At 47.2% G+C, this 15,757-nt stretch overlaps 1 protein-coding gene across 1 annotated transcript; it reads right to left on the reverse strand.

The window, feature by feature from the left end:
• Positions 1 to 737: 737 nt before the first annotated feature.
• On the reverse strand, positions 738 to 8,827 carry CHCT1 (CHD1 helical C-terminal domain containing 1). The gene is made up of 5 exons (XM_006736109.3): positions 7,684 to 8,827; positions 6,467 to 6,568; positions 6,070 to 6,245; positions 5,499 to 5,598; positions 738 to 2,048 (listed from the first exon to the last, which is right to left on the reverse strand). The coding sequence occupies exons 1-5, from the start codon at positions 7,732 to 7,734 to the stop codon at positions 1,707 to 1,709; spliced, it is 771 nt and encodes a 256-aa protein (XP_006736172.2). The 5' UTR covers positions 7,735 to 8,827; the 3' UTR covers positions 738 to 1,706.
• Between the last annotated feature and the right edge of the window lie 6,930 nt (positions 8,828 to 15,757).

Here is a 15,757-nt window from a genome sequence, read left to right on the forward strand (position 1 = left end):
TGATATCTTCAACAAGTCAGGATGTGAAAAAGGGGATTTTATTGGGTTCAAAGAGATGGAAGAGACATGACCAGGTGCAATGATGCATGAGTGGGAAATCAGTGCAAGAAAGGTCTTGGACTACTGGGAAAATTTGAATAAGAAGTACTTAATCCAACAATTAGATGAAACGAAAACGTTGGCATGGAATGCTGACCTAATTAACTGAAAAAAGCAAGTTCCAATCAAAATCCTATACGCAGTGAGATCTCATTTGGCTAAAATACATGTATTGATATGTATAAAAAACATCTGGAAAGTGCTAGCAGTAGGGAGGACAATGTGATGTTTATATTTTCTTATTTTTGCTTATCGGTATCACCTTATTTTCTATGCTACACTTATGTTTGTAGGAATAAAATGTTATTTTAAGAATTACATAAAAGCCAATGTTCTTGATCCACCATCCAAGGCTTTTTCCTATTACCCCTCGTCCTGCACTTCTCCAACCTGCTCTTCCATTCACCTCCAGGCCCAGACTGTCTGCTAATTGCCCTTCACCTCTGCACACACCTTTCCTTCCTCTCTTTCCCTCCCTTACCCCACTTCCCCTCCTCCTCTTCCCTTTCTTTAAAGCCTGTCCCAGAATTACCTCCTCCAGCCAGCCTGTCCTACCCTTTGCCCTATGGCCTCAGATGGCTCATTTGTAAAAGGGGGGTGATAATACCCATCTGAGGATGCCGCAGGGGTTAGGGTTAGGTGAAATAAAGATACCAATCCCCTGGTATGGAAGAGGCTGGCCCCAAAGCCCAGAGCCCACTTTCCTTATCTGATTCATGAACTGCGTGGCCTAAATCATCTTCATGATGGGCTGGCCTTCATTCCATTGGATATTTGGCTTCCTCAATTTAAACTATAGGCACCAGGGCCAAGGGCCATCACAGAGCCCAGACAGGGCTCTGGGCCTCAGTAATTGCCCGACTCACGCCCACTGCCCCTGCCCCATTCTCCCTCCTGCTCTCCACTCGGGGCAGCTGTGACTGGTGGACGAGGCCCCGAGCGCCGCGGGCCTGCATCAGTCCCAGCCGGCCTGACCCTCAGAGGAACACCTGGGGCCAATTTAGGACCACACGTGGAGATCCTAGGCCACTCTGTTCGCCTTCACTTGCTCCCCCAGTAGCGAAGCAAGAACAGCTAACTGTGGTCCCAGAAGCCAGATCCAGAAGGGAGAGGGGTAAGTGGCTCCAACATCTCTTTGTACCTCAGTGCACAGGAGGGGCCTTCATAGCTTCCAACCTTGGCTGGGACCCCTCACTGAAGAGTCTCTGTCCAGAGGGCCAAGCAGTGCAGTCGTGGCAGAGACCAAGGCTGCTGGGAAGGCCCATCCCAGGCCATCTGACTCGACTTTCCCCCCACTGTGGGAATGAACCACTTCCTTAGTCCCACGCCCAGAGCAGGCTTCCCGCCTCTGCTTGGACACCTCCTGGGAGTCCTCACTCCTGACTGCTAGAGACGGTCTCTGCTTCTACTCCTATGGGCAAGTGGCTTCGTTTAAACTGTTCATTGAAAAACGCAGGATCCCAAACTGTGTGCATCATGAGACCTCCGGAGGGAAATCATGCAGAACGCTCAGGGGAGACACACCAAACCCTTTACTGGTCATGGCCTTGGGGGATGGGTGATTTTCCTCTCTCCTGTTTTACACTTATCTATACATTTCAAACTTTCTATAAGTGGCCCTGCAGAGAGGGGGACAAAAAAGAGAAAAGAAGAAAGTGCAGAAGGGGAAGGAAACATGGACCGAGAGAGAAGTGTGGGGTTAAAGGGAAGATGGGAAGGGAGGCTGTCGCTGCCCCCCACCTAAGGGCATTACCTTTCCCGCCCGGGCCCCGGGGTGCTGGCTCCACCAGCAGGGAGGCCTCTCGGCCAGGCGCCTGCATCTTGGACAGCCTCTCCTTCATGCAACTGATGTTGTTCTGCAGCCCCCACGCACTGCACAGCTTGGGCAGACTGTCTTCCCGGCCAGCCAGCAAGGAGCTCTCCGGGGCGTCCAAGGGGCAGAACGCCACCTGCGATGGGCCCATAATGTTGAGGAGAGCGTGGAGAAGAGAGGGCCCCACGTTCCAGAGCCCCAGCCCTGCCCCCGTGAGGAAATGACTGCGGTCTCGCTGCAACTCACCCCCCTGCCTAGCCAGCAGGAGGCACGAGTCACAGATGGGGGAGAGGAAGGACCGTGGGGACACTGAGACCGGGCTGCCAACCGTCTCTTCTTGGGTGCTTCTTTACTTGGATACATGTCCTCCATCTCTTTTTAGAGTTATATATAGTGTCTTTTTTAATTTGCTTCGAGTTTTTATTTAAATTCTAGTTAACATAGTGTAATATTGGTTTCCGGAGTAGAATTTAGTGATTCGTCACTTCCATACAACACCCAGTGCTCCTCACAACAAGTGCCCTCCTTACTCCCCATCACCCAGCTGGCCCACCCCCCGCCCACCTCCCTCCAGCAACCCTCAGTTGCTATAGTTCTCTCTGGCTCTATAGTTAAGAGTTCTCCATAGTTAAGAGTCTCTTATGATTTGCTTCCCTCTCTCTTTTTTCCCCTTCTCCTATGTTCATCTGTTTTGTTTCTTAAATTCACATGAGTGAAAGCATGTGGTATTTGTCTTTCTCTGACTTATTTCGCTCAGCATAATACACTCTAACTCCATCCACGTCACTGCAAATGGCAAGATTTCATTCTTTTTGATGGATGATATATATATATATATATATATCTCATCTTTATCCATTCATCAGTCAATGGACGTTTGAGCTCTTTCCATAATTTGGCTATTGTTGATAATGCTGCTATAAACATCGGGATGCACGTGCCCCTTCAAATCAGTATTTTTGTATCCTTTGGGTAAATACCTAGTCGTGCAATTGCTGAGTCATAAGGTAGTTCTATGTTTAACTTTTGGAGGAACCCCCATACTGTTTTCCACAGTGGCTGCAGAAAGTGTTAGGAGGGTTCCTTTTTCTCTGCATCCTCACCAACACCTGTTGTTTCCTGTATTGTTGATTTTAGCCATTCTGACAGGTGTGAGGTGGCATCTCATTGTAGTTTTGATTCCTATTTCCCTGATGATGAGTGATGTTGGGCATCTTCTCATGTGTCTGTTGGCCTAGAGTTATTAGTGCCTTATGCATTTGTCTGTAATGAAACAGTGGCATTTGTTTTAAAGTCCTTGGCAAAATTAAAATTGAGAGCCTAGAAATATCTTTTGAAATTTTCCTGGCCAGTGAAATCCAGGAATCACTAAAATGACAACACCTCATATTCAGAGGAGGATTCCCTGAAATGATCTACCCATTCATGTTCAGAGGAAGAAACAGAGACCCAAGGGGGAAGGGGTTGGGTTAAAGCTGCGTAGCTAGAGTGGGGTGGGGTGCCATAGTTAGAGCAAGGCTTTCCCCTGAGCCAGATTACGTTTGAACCCGGCTCTTCCCCCCACTGGCTATGTGGTCTGGGTCATGTTACTTTACCTCTCTGCATCTGGCATCTTCATTTACACACTGTGGACAGTAATTGTAATTACCATGTAGGGTTACTTTTGAAGATCATAGGAGGGAACATAAAGGGCCTGGCACATAGAAACTGTTACCTATGATTCTTATTTTGAACCAGTGATTCCCAAAGGGTGCTCTGTGAACTCTTGGGGACCCCTGAAATATTTTGACCCCGCTGACCCCCTGAAAAGTGAGGTCTACTCAAAGTGCAAGAGAGAAACCAATGGATTCTAATGAACCTAGTGTGAAAAGGTCATTGATACAAATCTGAGAAAGCTACATACTGTATGATTCCAACTGATGACATTCTGGAAATACTGAGACAGTAAAAAGATCAGTGGTTGCCAGGAGTTTGGAGGGAAAGGATGGAGGGATGAATATGTGGAGCACAGGGTTTTTACGGCAGTGAAACTATTCTGTACGATACTGGAACGGTGGATACATGTCAGTATGCATTTGTCAAAACCTATAGGGTGGCTCAGGTCATGATCCCAGGGTCCTGGGATGGAGCCCCGCATCGGGCTCCCTGCTTGGCAGAGGGCTTCTCCCTCTCCTCCCCGCTCGTGCTCTCTCTCCCTATCTCTGTCTCTCTCTCTCTCAAATAAATAAATAAAATCTTAAAAAAAAACACCTAGCATGTACAACACAAAGAGTGGGCCCTAATATAAAGTATGGACATTATTTAGTTAATAATGTGTCATAAATAATGTGTCAATACTGGCTTAGTGATGGTAATAAATGTACCTCTCTAATGCAAAATGCTAATAACGAGGGAAACAGGAGGGGTTAGTATACGGGAAATCTCTGCACTTTCCACACAAAGTTTCTGTAAACCTAAAACTATATATATATATAGACATTCATTGATATGGTTTCAGATTCCACATTACTAATAAGTAGCTGCCATTTGTTGGGTTTTGGTGTGGTGTCAAAGAAAAATATCCATGACTATCTGAAAATGCTAGTAAAATACTCTTTTCTCTAACTATACATCTGTACAGGCTGGGTTTTCTTCACGTACTTTAACCAAGTCACATATCATAAGACACTGCAAAAGCAGCTCTTTTCCATTAAGCCAGACACTAAAGAGATTTGCGAAAATGTCAAACAATGCTACTCTTCTCACTACATTTTTTTGTTTTGAAAAATATAGCTATTCCTTGTAAAAATTATTTATGTTAAAATGTAATGGGCTCCTTGTTTTTATTTTTAAATGGATTAGTGAGTACATATTTTGAATTTTTTCTTTAGTTTTAATTTTCAAGATTTTATTTATTTATTTGACAGAGAGAGAGAGAGACAGCAAGAGAGGGAACACAAGCAGGCGGAGTGGGAGAGGGAGAAGCAGGCTTCCCGCTGAGCAGGGAGCCCGATGCGGGGCTCGATCCCAGGACCCTGGGACCATGACCTGAGCCGAAGGCAGACGCTTAACGGCTGAGCCACCCGGGCACCCCTAGTTTTAATTTCTAATAGGGCAAATATCAATAGCTATAACCTACATAAACAAATGCTTTTGGGGCTTCTCAATAGCTTTTTAAGAGGGTGAACATGACTTGAGTCCAAAATGTTTGAGAGTCACTGTTTTTGAACAAAGCCAGGCCAGGCTCTGTCTGATAGTCCTCCTTCCCCAAGCTGGCTGTGCCTCTCTGCGTGGCTTCCACCATCCCCACTCATAGCCTCTCAGGAATGTCCCTGCACCTGTTAACATTGGGGTGTGGGTGTGGAGAGTGAAGAAATACCAAGAACTTGAAGCTGAGCCTCTGCCCTCTTCAGCCCCACTTTGCCCCCTGTCGGGGGTAAAGGTAGGAGCAGTGGGGTCTCCCTGAGGCAGTGAGTGTGGAAACAAGTCGAGGGATCCTGGCGGTATCAGAGGGCCCCCTCAGCCTCAGGCCTCCCCCCACCACAATCCAAGAACACACCAGCCAACCCTCAGCTGGGCCCGGGAGGAGCTTTCCTGAGCACCTCACCAGGAACTTGGCCGTCTGGTTGCTCTTGGTGTACTTGTAAAGCCTGCGAAGCTGTCTCGCCTCTAATTCCGAGAAGAGAGAAACAAATCGCCAGAGCATCCTGCAGGGGAGAAACCAAGGCTGAGGGAGGCAGAGCACAGCCCCTCTCCCTTCAGCATCTGTCTTGTGTCCATGACCCACTCAGGGAGAAATGGACCACATCCTGCCTCCTTGGATTTGGTCAGGGACGTGGAGAGGTGGGCATTTGCTAAACCTTGAGTACCCCATCCTTGTGTCATCCTGGTGATGGACACCCACACCACACAGCAGTTGTTCAATCAGAGGTCATTCTCCACAGGGTCAGGAGAGTTCTTTGTCCACTGCGTGTGCAAGCTGCCATGAATCAGTGCTGCCCTGAATAACTAGAGGCCCCTGTTCTCTCCACCCCTCCTTCACCATGCTCACTCCAGGATCCTCACTCTTTCACATAAAGGTGAAGGACTCAGGAATCTTGACGGAGGTGTGTCCTTGAATGGGGGGGTGGCGGGGCCCAGGAGTGGGTATAGTGGGAAGGGCAAGAAGGCTGCCCTACTTCCTCCAGTGCTTGATTTCCCAGGTTCGGCAGTAGTGCTGCAGAAAGGTGTTGATGTGGTCCCCTAGGACCACCAGGCTCTGCTTCATGTACTTCAGCTTCTTCTTCTGGGGAAGGTCCCTGGGCAGGTGCAACTTTCGCAGGAACTTCTTCAGTGGCCTTAGATATTCTTTACACTGAAGAGGCAACAGGTGAATTGAGCGACCATAGGAGAAAAGAAGAGGCAGATGGGTAGCCCCAAGTAACCAGTAGCCCTTATGGGCCAGGAAGTGTTAAGTGGGTTAAGTAAGGAGGCTCTCGTCAAGGTCTTACTTGACATGACAAGTGGGACAGTGAGGCCTGCCAATTTCTGACCCAGGTCTCCTGGCCTGGAGGAGGGACAGGGTCCCTTACTCACAATTTTGAAGGTGTCCTGGCCCAGGCCCTTGGCATGGCGTACAAGTGAGTCTCTGGTGGGCATGGTGCCGGAACCCTTCTCCAAGCAGGGTACACCTGTCACCTGGGAGGAGGCAGGGTGCCGCGGTCAGCTGGGGAGCTCCTGAGGGGCAATTCGAGGCAACCAGTGGTCCAAACTCCAACCAAAGCCCTTCTCCGTTTTCCCTAGGACATCTTCCTTGGCCCAGCCCTGAGGCGAGTAAGCCCTCAGCAAAGAAACCCATCCCTGAAGATCCCTGCTTAGAAAACCTAGAATGCCCTGCCCATTTCTCTTATAATCATTAGAGCACAGTATTGTAGCTAATTTTGCAAAGCACTTGATAAACATGAACTCATTTTATTCTCCCACAAATTCTGTAAGGTGAGGTATCATTATCCCTGATTACGGATGAGAACACTTTGAGGCACCAAGCGATTTAAGGGACTCCTTGGGGGAATGAGCAGGGAGTCATTCACTCATTCATTCAGCAAACATTTATTGAGTGCCTAAGTCCCAGGCCCACCTCCAACCCTCAGCATCAAGCCACAATAATGAGCACTCCGAAAAGCATGTGACAGTGATGGTAATGAGAAGAGGCTCTCTGACAGCAAACGTGGGGCCAAAAACAAAAACAAAACAAAACTGAAAATTAACGAAGACAAAGTGACTATGAAATAATACTTGAAGTCAGAGCACAGGATTAGATTGACACAGTAGGATTTGCACCTGACTTTGCAAAAGCCTCTGGGAAAAGTGAGCATTAATTCCTGCCTGTGTTCAGAAAGACCCAGGCCCAGACCACTCTGAAGGCGGAGACCAGGGAGAGGGTGGAAGGGAAACGGAGAGAGTATGGAACCGAGGCTCCTCCAGGCCCCAGAGTGAGGGGACTCTGGCGGATCGGCTCCATAAACACAACAGTGCCACCACACAACCAAGCACACAGACCATAACTCAAGTGTGCACACACACGCACATACACAGATGAGCGCTTGTCTCCACAACCAACCATCGTCTTGCCAGGAATGTATGTCTTTGAATGAATTAACCTTCTCTTGCTCTTTCCGTCTCCTGCTAGCTCATGTACATCACCATTTTTCCTTCTTCTTTTCTTTCCTGAATCGCATGTTCTCTGCTTTCCAAGACCAGCCCTTCAAGGACCCTCCGTTCTTCCCTCCCTTGCCTCCCTAGCCCCATTTCACCTCGTTTAGTGGCTTGTCCCCTTCAGCCCCTTGCCCATCGGAGGCCTCCATCTCAACAGGTGCACTGGCGGCCTCCAGAGTGGCCCTCGTTATGTCCCCTCAGGCTTCTGACCTACTGCTTCTGTGACCTGAGTGTCTCAGGGAGTGGGCAGGTTGACTCCAGAACTCGGAGCAAAACCATGGCAACCGCCAACACAGAGCCTAGCTCCCCTCCCCCTCCCATGCCCTCGTTCTTGGGGGTGGCCACCAGCCACCTCCTTCAACAGGGAACAGAACTCGGGAAGCGAGCAAGATGTGCCGAGTAGACCCAGGACTTTGTCAGAGCTCAGCGCCGGCCAGGTGGGGCTGTAACCCCTTTTCCCAGGAGAACCGTCAGATGCCGGTGATTGTGACCCCGGCTAAGAGCTTTGGAGTCACTTTCCTGCGTGTGTATCGCTGATGACTCCTCGGTTATGCCGTGGGCTCCCCGTGATGAGGGCCATGGGTTATAACGTTTCTTTCTGGCTTGGGGACAAAGGTCTAGAGGGTGCCCGGAGAGAATGGCATACAGCAAGCCTCTCCTGAGACGGATCTCCTCTTCTGTTCCTCCGTAGCCTCCGGGAAGCCAATAAGCCAGTTGTGTTGGGCGATGGTTAAGCGTTCTTAGGGAGGGTGCAAAAAATACAAGCTACCATGTAATATTATCTCAATTGAGCCTCGCAACAGTCTTCTCTGAGGTGGGTACCGCAGTGACCCCATTTCACAGAAGAGGAGCCGAGACGCAGAGAGGTCCGGTGACTTGCCTTAGGTCCGCGGCCACTAAGTGGGGCGCGGGGCTTTCGGTCGGATCCGGACCGCTCTAGCCTTTCCCACCCGCGCCGCCCTCCGGGGATCCGAGGCCGCGAGAGGCATTGCTGCTGCCGGAGTCCCGGCGCCTGCCTGGCCGGCTCGGCCCGGAAGCGCTCGGAGGTGCGGGGTCCCAGCGGCGACCTCGCCCCTGACTCGGCCCGGCGCCCGCTCCGACCTCCAGCGGCGCATGGCAGGGTTCGGCGCTGATGGGACCGGTGCAGCCTCCGCTTACTCAACGTGTATCTTCTTCCCGGGACGCTGAGCTCCACGTCCTGGCCCTTGCCCTCGTGTCCTCTAGGCCCGGGGACCCCCCCCCCCCACCGCTGCAGCCCCCAGTCCATACTTCCCACTTCCTCCCTTGCCCTCGCCGGCACCCGGTCCGACCACCGTGGCCAACGGAGCCGGGCTGGGAGCCCCGCCTCGCCCCGCCCCGCCCCGCGAAGTCGTGCCAGGCCTCCCTCTCGCCATCTGGCGGCGGTACCCGCACACGACAGGGACACTGTGGCTGAGGACATGCCTAGGGGAATGTGGCTCCCATCCAAACTGGAAAGCCTGGTGTGTTTGAGCATTAATCCAGGACTACTTTGCGGCTATTAAGAAGGAAATTGTATTGGCAAGAGTAAGGGAAAGGGGGCTCTCTCATACACTTCTCCTGGGAACAATGCAGAATGTTAAATGCACATTCCCTTTGGCCCACAAATTCTACTTCTAGGAGTTGGTCCTAAGAAAAGATGATGTGTGCATAAGGACTGTTACAATGGTGACAATTTGGAAACAATTGAAGTGTCATCAGTAGGAAAGGGTAAATAAACTGTGGAACACCAATACTTAAAAATACTACTCTATTAAATAGTAAATAAAATTAATTAGGGGCGCCTGGGTGGCTCAGTCGGTTGAGCGTCTGCCTTCGGCTCAGGTCATGATCCCGGGGTCCTGGGATCGAGCCCCGCATCGGGCTCCCTGACCAGCGGGAAGCCTGCTTCTCCCTCTCCCACTCTCCCTGCTTGTGTTCCCTCTCTCGCTGTGTCTCTCTCTGTCAAATAAATAAACAAAATCTTAAAAAAAATTTTTTTTAAATATTTTACTACTGAAATACTATTATTAAAATATTACTCTATATCTACATAATACTAATTAAAAATTTTTAAAATTACTGCTTTATATTTAATGAGGTGGAAAACAAGAACTAAAACAGCATGTGTGGTATGATTCCATTTTTGAAAGTATGGATTTATATATGCATAGAAAAAAGTCTTGAAGGATACACTTCAAAATATAAAGGGTGAGGGGCGCCTGAGTAGCTCAGTCGCTAAGCGTCTGCCTTCGGCTCAGGTCATGATCCCAGGGTCCTGGGATCAAGCCCCACATCGGGCTCTCTGCTCGGCGGGAAGCCTGCTTCTCCCTCTCCCTCTCCCGCTCCCCCTGCTTATGTTTCCTCTCTCGCTGTGTCTCTCTCTGTCAAATAAATAAATCTTTAAAAAAATATATAAAGGGCGATTTTTCACCTTTTTTGCATATTGTCTGCATTTCTAAAACTAATGAATATGCTTTACATTTACAGTCAGGAAAAAAAGGAGAGCTGAGTCTTTTAAAAAGTTACTCATAAGGAATAAATAACATCATTAAAAATGTTATATAATGCTAAGATTAAAAACACAAACCAAAAGAGTATTACATTATAGCTCTGAGAAGCCAACATGAATATGGACCAAGACTGGAAGAAAACAGTAGAAAAAAGAAACAAGGAATTGAACACAAATATAGATATTATATATCTATTCCTCCCCCTGCCCCAAATAATATTTACAATTCAAAAGGGGGAAGTAAGTCAGAACCTCAAAGTTTATCTGTCCCTGCCTGCTCCCTCATCTCACTCCACTTCTCCTTTTCCCTCCCAGAGCCTCCAACAAGTCCTAGACTCTGGATGCCTGCCCTGTTCCCATAATGGTTTTATTATCAGCCATAGGGAGTAGCCTGAAAAGAAAATTGAGCCTACCCGCAGCTAGGAATAATGACTCAACACTCAACATAAAAACAAAAATCCATTGCCTTTGGGAGACATTCTTCAAAATCCAATTGGTTAGCATAAAATGACATTATAGGGCAAGTCAACTCATTGAACTGAGTCACTCCTCCAATATTTAATTTAAAAAAACTCTATGTGCCATGTACTTCAGGCAGGTGGGGTGAAGGTGAGGGTGAGGATGTTAATTTGTTCACCCTCCACTCTATGCAGGTTGGCATGTTCCTTAATGGTATGGGCTGGTTTCATAATCATTATGGCTCACCCCCACCCTCTAGTGACAAAAATCTTGTATGTCCTAAAGTCAGGGGACAGGGAAAATGACTCTTGGCCTCTACTGCCTACACTTCCTCTCATAGACTTGAAGATCTTTCCATCTCTCTCCCTGGGTTAAACAGTGACTCAGAGACTTTTAATTCCCTTAAAGAACTCTCTCTCTATCCCTTTTTTTATTTAAAAAATTTTTTTAAAGATTTTATTTATTTATTTGACAGAGAGAGACACAGCGAGAGGGGGAACACAAGCAGGGGGAGTGGAAGAAGGAGAAGCAGGCTTCCCACTGAGCAGGGAGCCCCATGTGGGGCTCGCTCCCAGGACCCCAGGATCATGACCTGAGCTGAAGGCAGACGCTTTTTTTTTTTAAGATTTTATTTATTTATTTGAGAGAGAGAATGAGATAGGGCGAGCATGAGAGGGAGGAGGGTCAGAGGGAGAAGCAGACTCCCCGCTGAGCAGGGAGCCCGATGCGGGACTTGATCCCAGGACTCCAGGATCATGACCTGAGCCGAAGGCAGACGCTTAACCGACTGAGCCACCCAGGCGTCCCTCTTTTTTTTTTTTTTTTTATGATTTTATTTATTTATTTGACAGAGCACAAGCAGGGGAAGCAGCAGGCAGAGGGAAAGGGAGAAGCAGACTCCTCCCCGAGCAGGGAGCCCGATGCGGGGCTCGATCCCAGGACCCTGGGATCATGATCTGAGCTGAAGGCAGATGCTTAATGACTGAGCCACCCAGGTGCCCCTTTATCCCTTTCTTTAATAAGAAACCCAAGGGTATCTTAGCATTGCCAAAAGAAACCCCTTGATCTTGTTCTAAATTATCCAATTAGAATTGTATGAAGTCTCCAAGAAAAGGAGGGCCATTTAAATTCCCACCGTAGCTGGAGTGCTGGGTCTGGAGGAAATGTGACAGTTTCTGGCTGAGGGCCAAGGCATCCCTAGTCCAAGGCCACGAGGTGTTCTATCACTGCCTAAGGCAAAGTCTCTTAACATGGGGTCCACTGATAGGCCTGAGAGAATCAACAAACCCATTGAAACTTTTAACTAGCAAGTTAAGGCCTCAGTGCCTTCCTCAGGTAGTCAGAGAGGTCTATAGGTCTTCTTCTTTTTTTTTTTTTTTTTTTGTTTTTAATTTTTTTTTTATTTATTTGCGAGAGAGAGAATGAGAGACAGAGAGCATGAGAGGGAGGAGGGTCAGAGGGCGAAGCAGACTCCCTGCCGAGCAGGGAGCCCGATGTGGGACTCGATCCCGGGACTCCAGGATCATGACCTGAGCCGAAGGCAGTCGCCCAACCAACTGAGCCACCCAGGCGCCCTATAGGTCTTCTTCTTTAGAGAAGTTAAGAACCTAAGGGTGTAGACCTTCTTCTGAGCCGTGGTTTTTCAGATGGGTCTTTAAATCTGAGCTCAGGGAAACCCGCAAATGGAGGTCGTGTGAGAAATGCCAGAAACACAGTTAATCTGGAGAGAAACAGGATAAAGGAAGAAGGCGAGGGGCTTTTCAGTCTAACTAACCATATTCCAGACCAGATTCAAGAAACCAGCGACTAAGGAGAAGGCCACTGAGATCCTTGAGCATGTCCAGTAAAGGTGATATACCTCACCCCCTGAGGGCAGCCTGCACCCATCCCTCACCAGCGGGAACGAAGCTCCCTCTGCACTAATCCAAGGGTGAGAGCCTGTCAGGACAGAGTCTACAGGCGTGACACCTTTCCCTCTCACCCTGGCAGGACATAGGCACATCTCTGCATGCTGATCAGGAGCATCTGTTCATCTCCTCTCCTCTCAAAATAGTTCTCAAAAATATTTGGTACTTTTTCCTTCACTCCTATCTGCTATTTACTGTAGTTTTCCATTTATGGAGCCCTGGTTTAATTTCACTTTTTTTTTTTTATAGCAATGTTTTAATTTGGGCTTTATGGGCTCTAAAAATATCTTGTCAGGATATCAAAAGTAACACCACAGAATGGCAAACTTTAACTTCAGAGCATGTTTCTAAACAATTTAATGATATGCAAGCTTCTGAGATGGTGTTAAATTGCTGGGCCTAATGATTTCCACTTGCCTCTCTCTGGAAAGTGTTCTTTCCTAAGATGGGAGGCAGGGAGATGCTCAGGAGAAAATTGTATGGTCAACGAATATTGGAGCTGGGAAGGATTTTGGAGAGGAAAAATGCCACCCCTATATTTGCTACAAGTCGGGTGGGAGGCATGGGGTGGCGGGGTGATAGACCTTGGGGAGGGTATGTGCTATGGTGAGTGCTGTGAATTGTGCAAGACTATTGAATCACAGACCTGTACCTCTGAAACAAATAATACATTATATGTTTAAAAGAAGAAGAAGATAGTAGGAAGGGAAAAATGAAGGAGGGCAAATCGGAGGGGGACACGAACCATGAGAGACTATGGACTCTGAGAAACAAATAGGGATCTAGAGGGGAGGGGCGTGGGGGGATGGGTTAGCCTGGTGATGGGTATTAAAGAGGGCACGTTCTGCATGGAGCACTGGGTGTTGTGCACAAACAATGAATCATGGAACACTACATCAAAAACTAATGATGTAATGTATGGGGATTAACATAACATAATAAAATAAAAAAAATTTGCTGCAAGTCCTGCAAGTTGTCCCCAAAGGACTTACTCTCACCGTCTCTCCTTCAGGGCACCATAGTTGTACCCCCTGCCTTTGGCCTAGATTTGGTGGTACTGGGGGGCTAATCTCAGGTTTTCCAGACTGAGAAAAATTCCGATGAGAAAAATCACCTCACCTTGGACTTTCAGAATCAGAATTTCCCAGGAGGGCCTGGGAATCAATACTTTGATATGTCCAAGGCACTTATCATTAGGCAAACTTGGAAGATGCTGTGTGGTGAGGTGAATCCCAAATTGGCCCTTGTTTAAACTGAATTGGGTAAATTATGGACTCTTCAGTGTTGTGTCAGAGCTGGCTCTAACAGGCTCATGAGAGCAGATTATTAAATTTTTAGGAATTTTGCCAGCTGTTTGCTAAACACAGACATTATTAAATGATATTGAAAGCAGGGACTCGGGGTGGGCTCCCTGCTCAGTGGAGAGCCTGCTTCTCCCTCTCCCTCTGCTGTTCCCCCTGCTTGTGCTCTCTCTCTCTCTGTCAAATAAATAAATAAATAAAATATTAAAAAAAAAAAGAAAGCAGGGGTTCAAATACATACACTAGTATTCAGAGCAACATTACTCACAATAGCCAAAAGGTAGAAACAACCCAAATGCCCATCAGCAGATGAATGGATAAACAAAATGTGGCCTATGCATACAATAGAATTTTATCCAGCCATAAAAAGGAATGAAATTTTTATATGTGCTGCAATATGGATGATCCTTGCAAACATTATGCTAAATGAAATAAGCCAGATGCCAAAGAACAAATATTATATGATTCCACTTATATTAAATATCTGGAACAGAAAAATTCATAGAGATAGGAGTAGAATAGAAGTTACGAGCATGTGGGAGGAAGGAAGAATCATTACAGAGTTTCTGTTTGGGATGATAAAAAAAAAGTTCTGGAAATAGATGGCGGTGGTGGCCGCTACACAACATTGTGAGTATACTTAATGTCACTAACGTGTACACTTAAAAAAGGTGAAAATGGTAAATTTAATGTTATGTATGTTTTGCCACAATAAAAAGTTAATTCTGTAAAAATAAAATTAAATATCAACTTACAATTAAAGAAATTCTATTGAAGACAAAATAATAATCAACAGTCAGCCCTTCCTGGTTATTTTTCTACATTTAACAGTTACATTTGCCCTGGCGGTTTTATGTCTGTTGTATTGGTGAAGTAGAAACACTATATAAACAGGCCCTGCTGAGCACTTCTTCCCAAGTGCACATGCAGCGATGTTATATTGGTCACTGGATGTCGGCTGTAGAGGGAGTATTTACACAACAGAAATCAAAACCACTACAAATCAGGATCCTCTTCTCCCCACCCAACTGCTCATTAAGCATTTGCCAGCACACCACTCTTTCCAAACCATGATTTCCTCAATGGCAAAAAGGAAACAAAGTTTCTCTAAGGATTGAAGATAGTTCACTGATGGAGGTCAACTAAACTGTGGTGATCATTTATATATATACATATATATGTCAAATCATTATGTTGTACACCTTAAATGAATACAATGTTATATGTTAATTAAGAATTAAAAAAAATTTTTTAAAGATTTTATTTATTTATTTGACAGAGAGAGACACAGCGAGAGAGGGAACACGAGCAGGGGGAGTGGGAGAGGGAGAAGCAGGCTTCCCGCGGAGCAGAGAGCCCGATGCGGGGCTCGATCCCAAGACCCTGGGACCACGACCCGAGCCGAAGGCAGACGCTCAATGACTGAGCCACCCAGTCGCCCCAAGAATTAAAAGAATTTTTAAAGATTTTTCAGGTGAACGGGCCCATCAGTGTGCCTGCCACATCGGAAGTGTTTGATTAGCTTTCACCTTTCACTGGAGACCATGAGCTCCTTGAGGGCAGAATCCCATTCAAATTAGCTTTCTATCCTCCAAATCTCTATTGTAGGAGCTCAATAAATGTTTATTGAATTGAATACATGAACGAATGGATGGCTGTTCCCGAGACAAATGGAGAAGATATTATTACCTTAACCGCAAGCACCAGAATTACATTTAGGAAAGGAAACAACTTCAGTAGCTGGGGGCACAAGGTGAGAGCTGAGGCCAAGGCAGGAGCCTTATCACCAAAAAGAGAGAGGTAACTAATGGGCGCCTGGGTGGCTCAGTTGGTTAAGCGACTGCCTTCGGCTCAGGTCATGATCCTGGAGTCCCGGGATCGAGTCCCGCATCGGGCTCCCTGCTCAGCGAGGAGCCTGCTTCTCCCTCTGACCCTCCCCCCTCTCATGTACTCTCTCTCATTCTCGCTCTCTCAAATAAATAAATAAAATCTTAAA

Source organism: Leptonychotes weddellii, chromosome 15, assembly GCF_054177405.1.
Source record: "Leptonychotes weddellii isolate Sample4059 chromosome 15, ASM5417740v2, whole genome shotgun sequence".
NCBI classification, from domain to species: domain Eukaryota; kingdom Metazoa; phylum Chordata; class Mammalia; order Carnivora; family Phocidae; genus Leptonychotes; species Leptonychotes weddellii.

What these genes read in the sequence shown, in the direction of transcription:
- CHCT1 (XM_006736109.3), bottom strand. Translation starts at nt 7,734, where the DNA reads ATGGAGGCCTCCGATGGGCAAGGGGCTGAAGGGGACAAGCCACTAAAC. An exon ending in GCCAGGACACCTTCAAAATT is followed by an intron (nt 6,246 to 6,466) that starts GTGAGTAAGGGA and finishes TTGCCTCTTCAG; the next exon opens with TGTAAAGAATATCTAAGGCC. An exon ending in GAAATCAAGCACTGGAGGAA is followed by an intron (nt 5,599 to 6,069) that starts GTAGGGCAGCCT and finishes TCTCCCCTGCAG; the next exon opens with GATGCTCTGGCGATTTGTTT.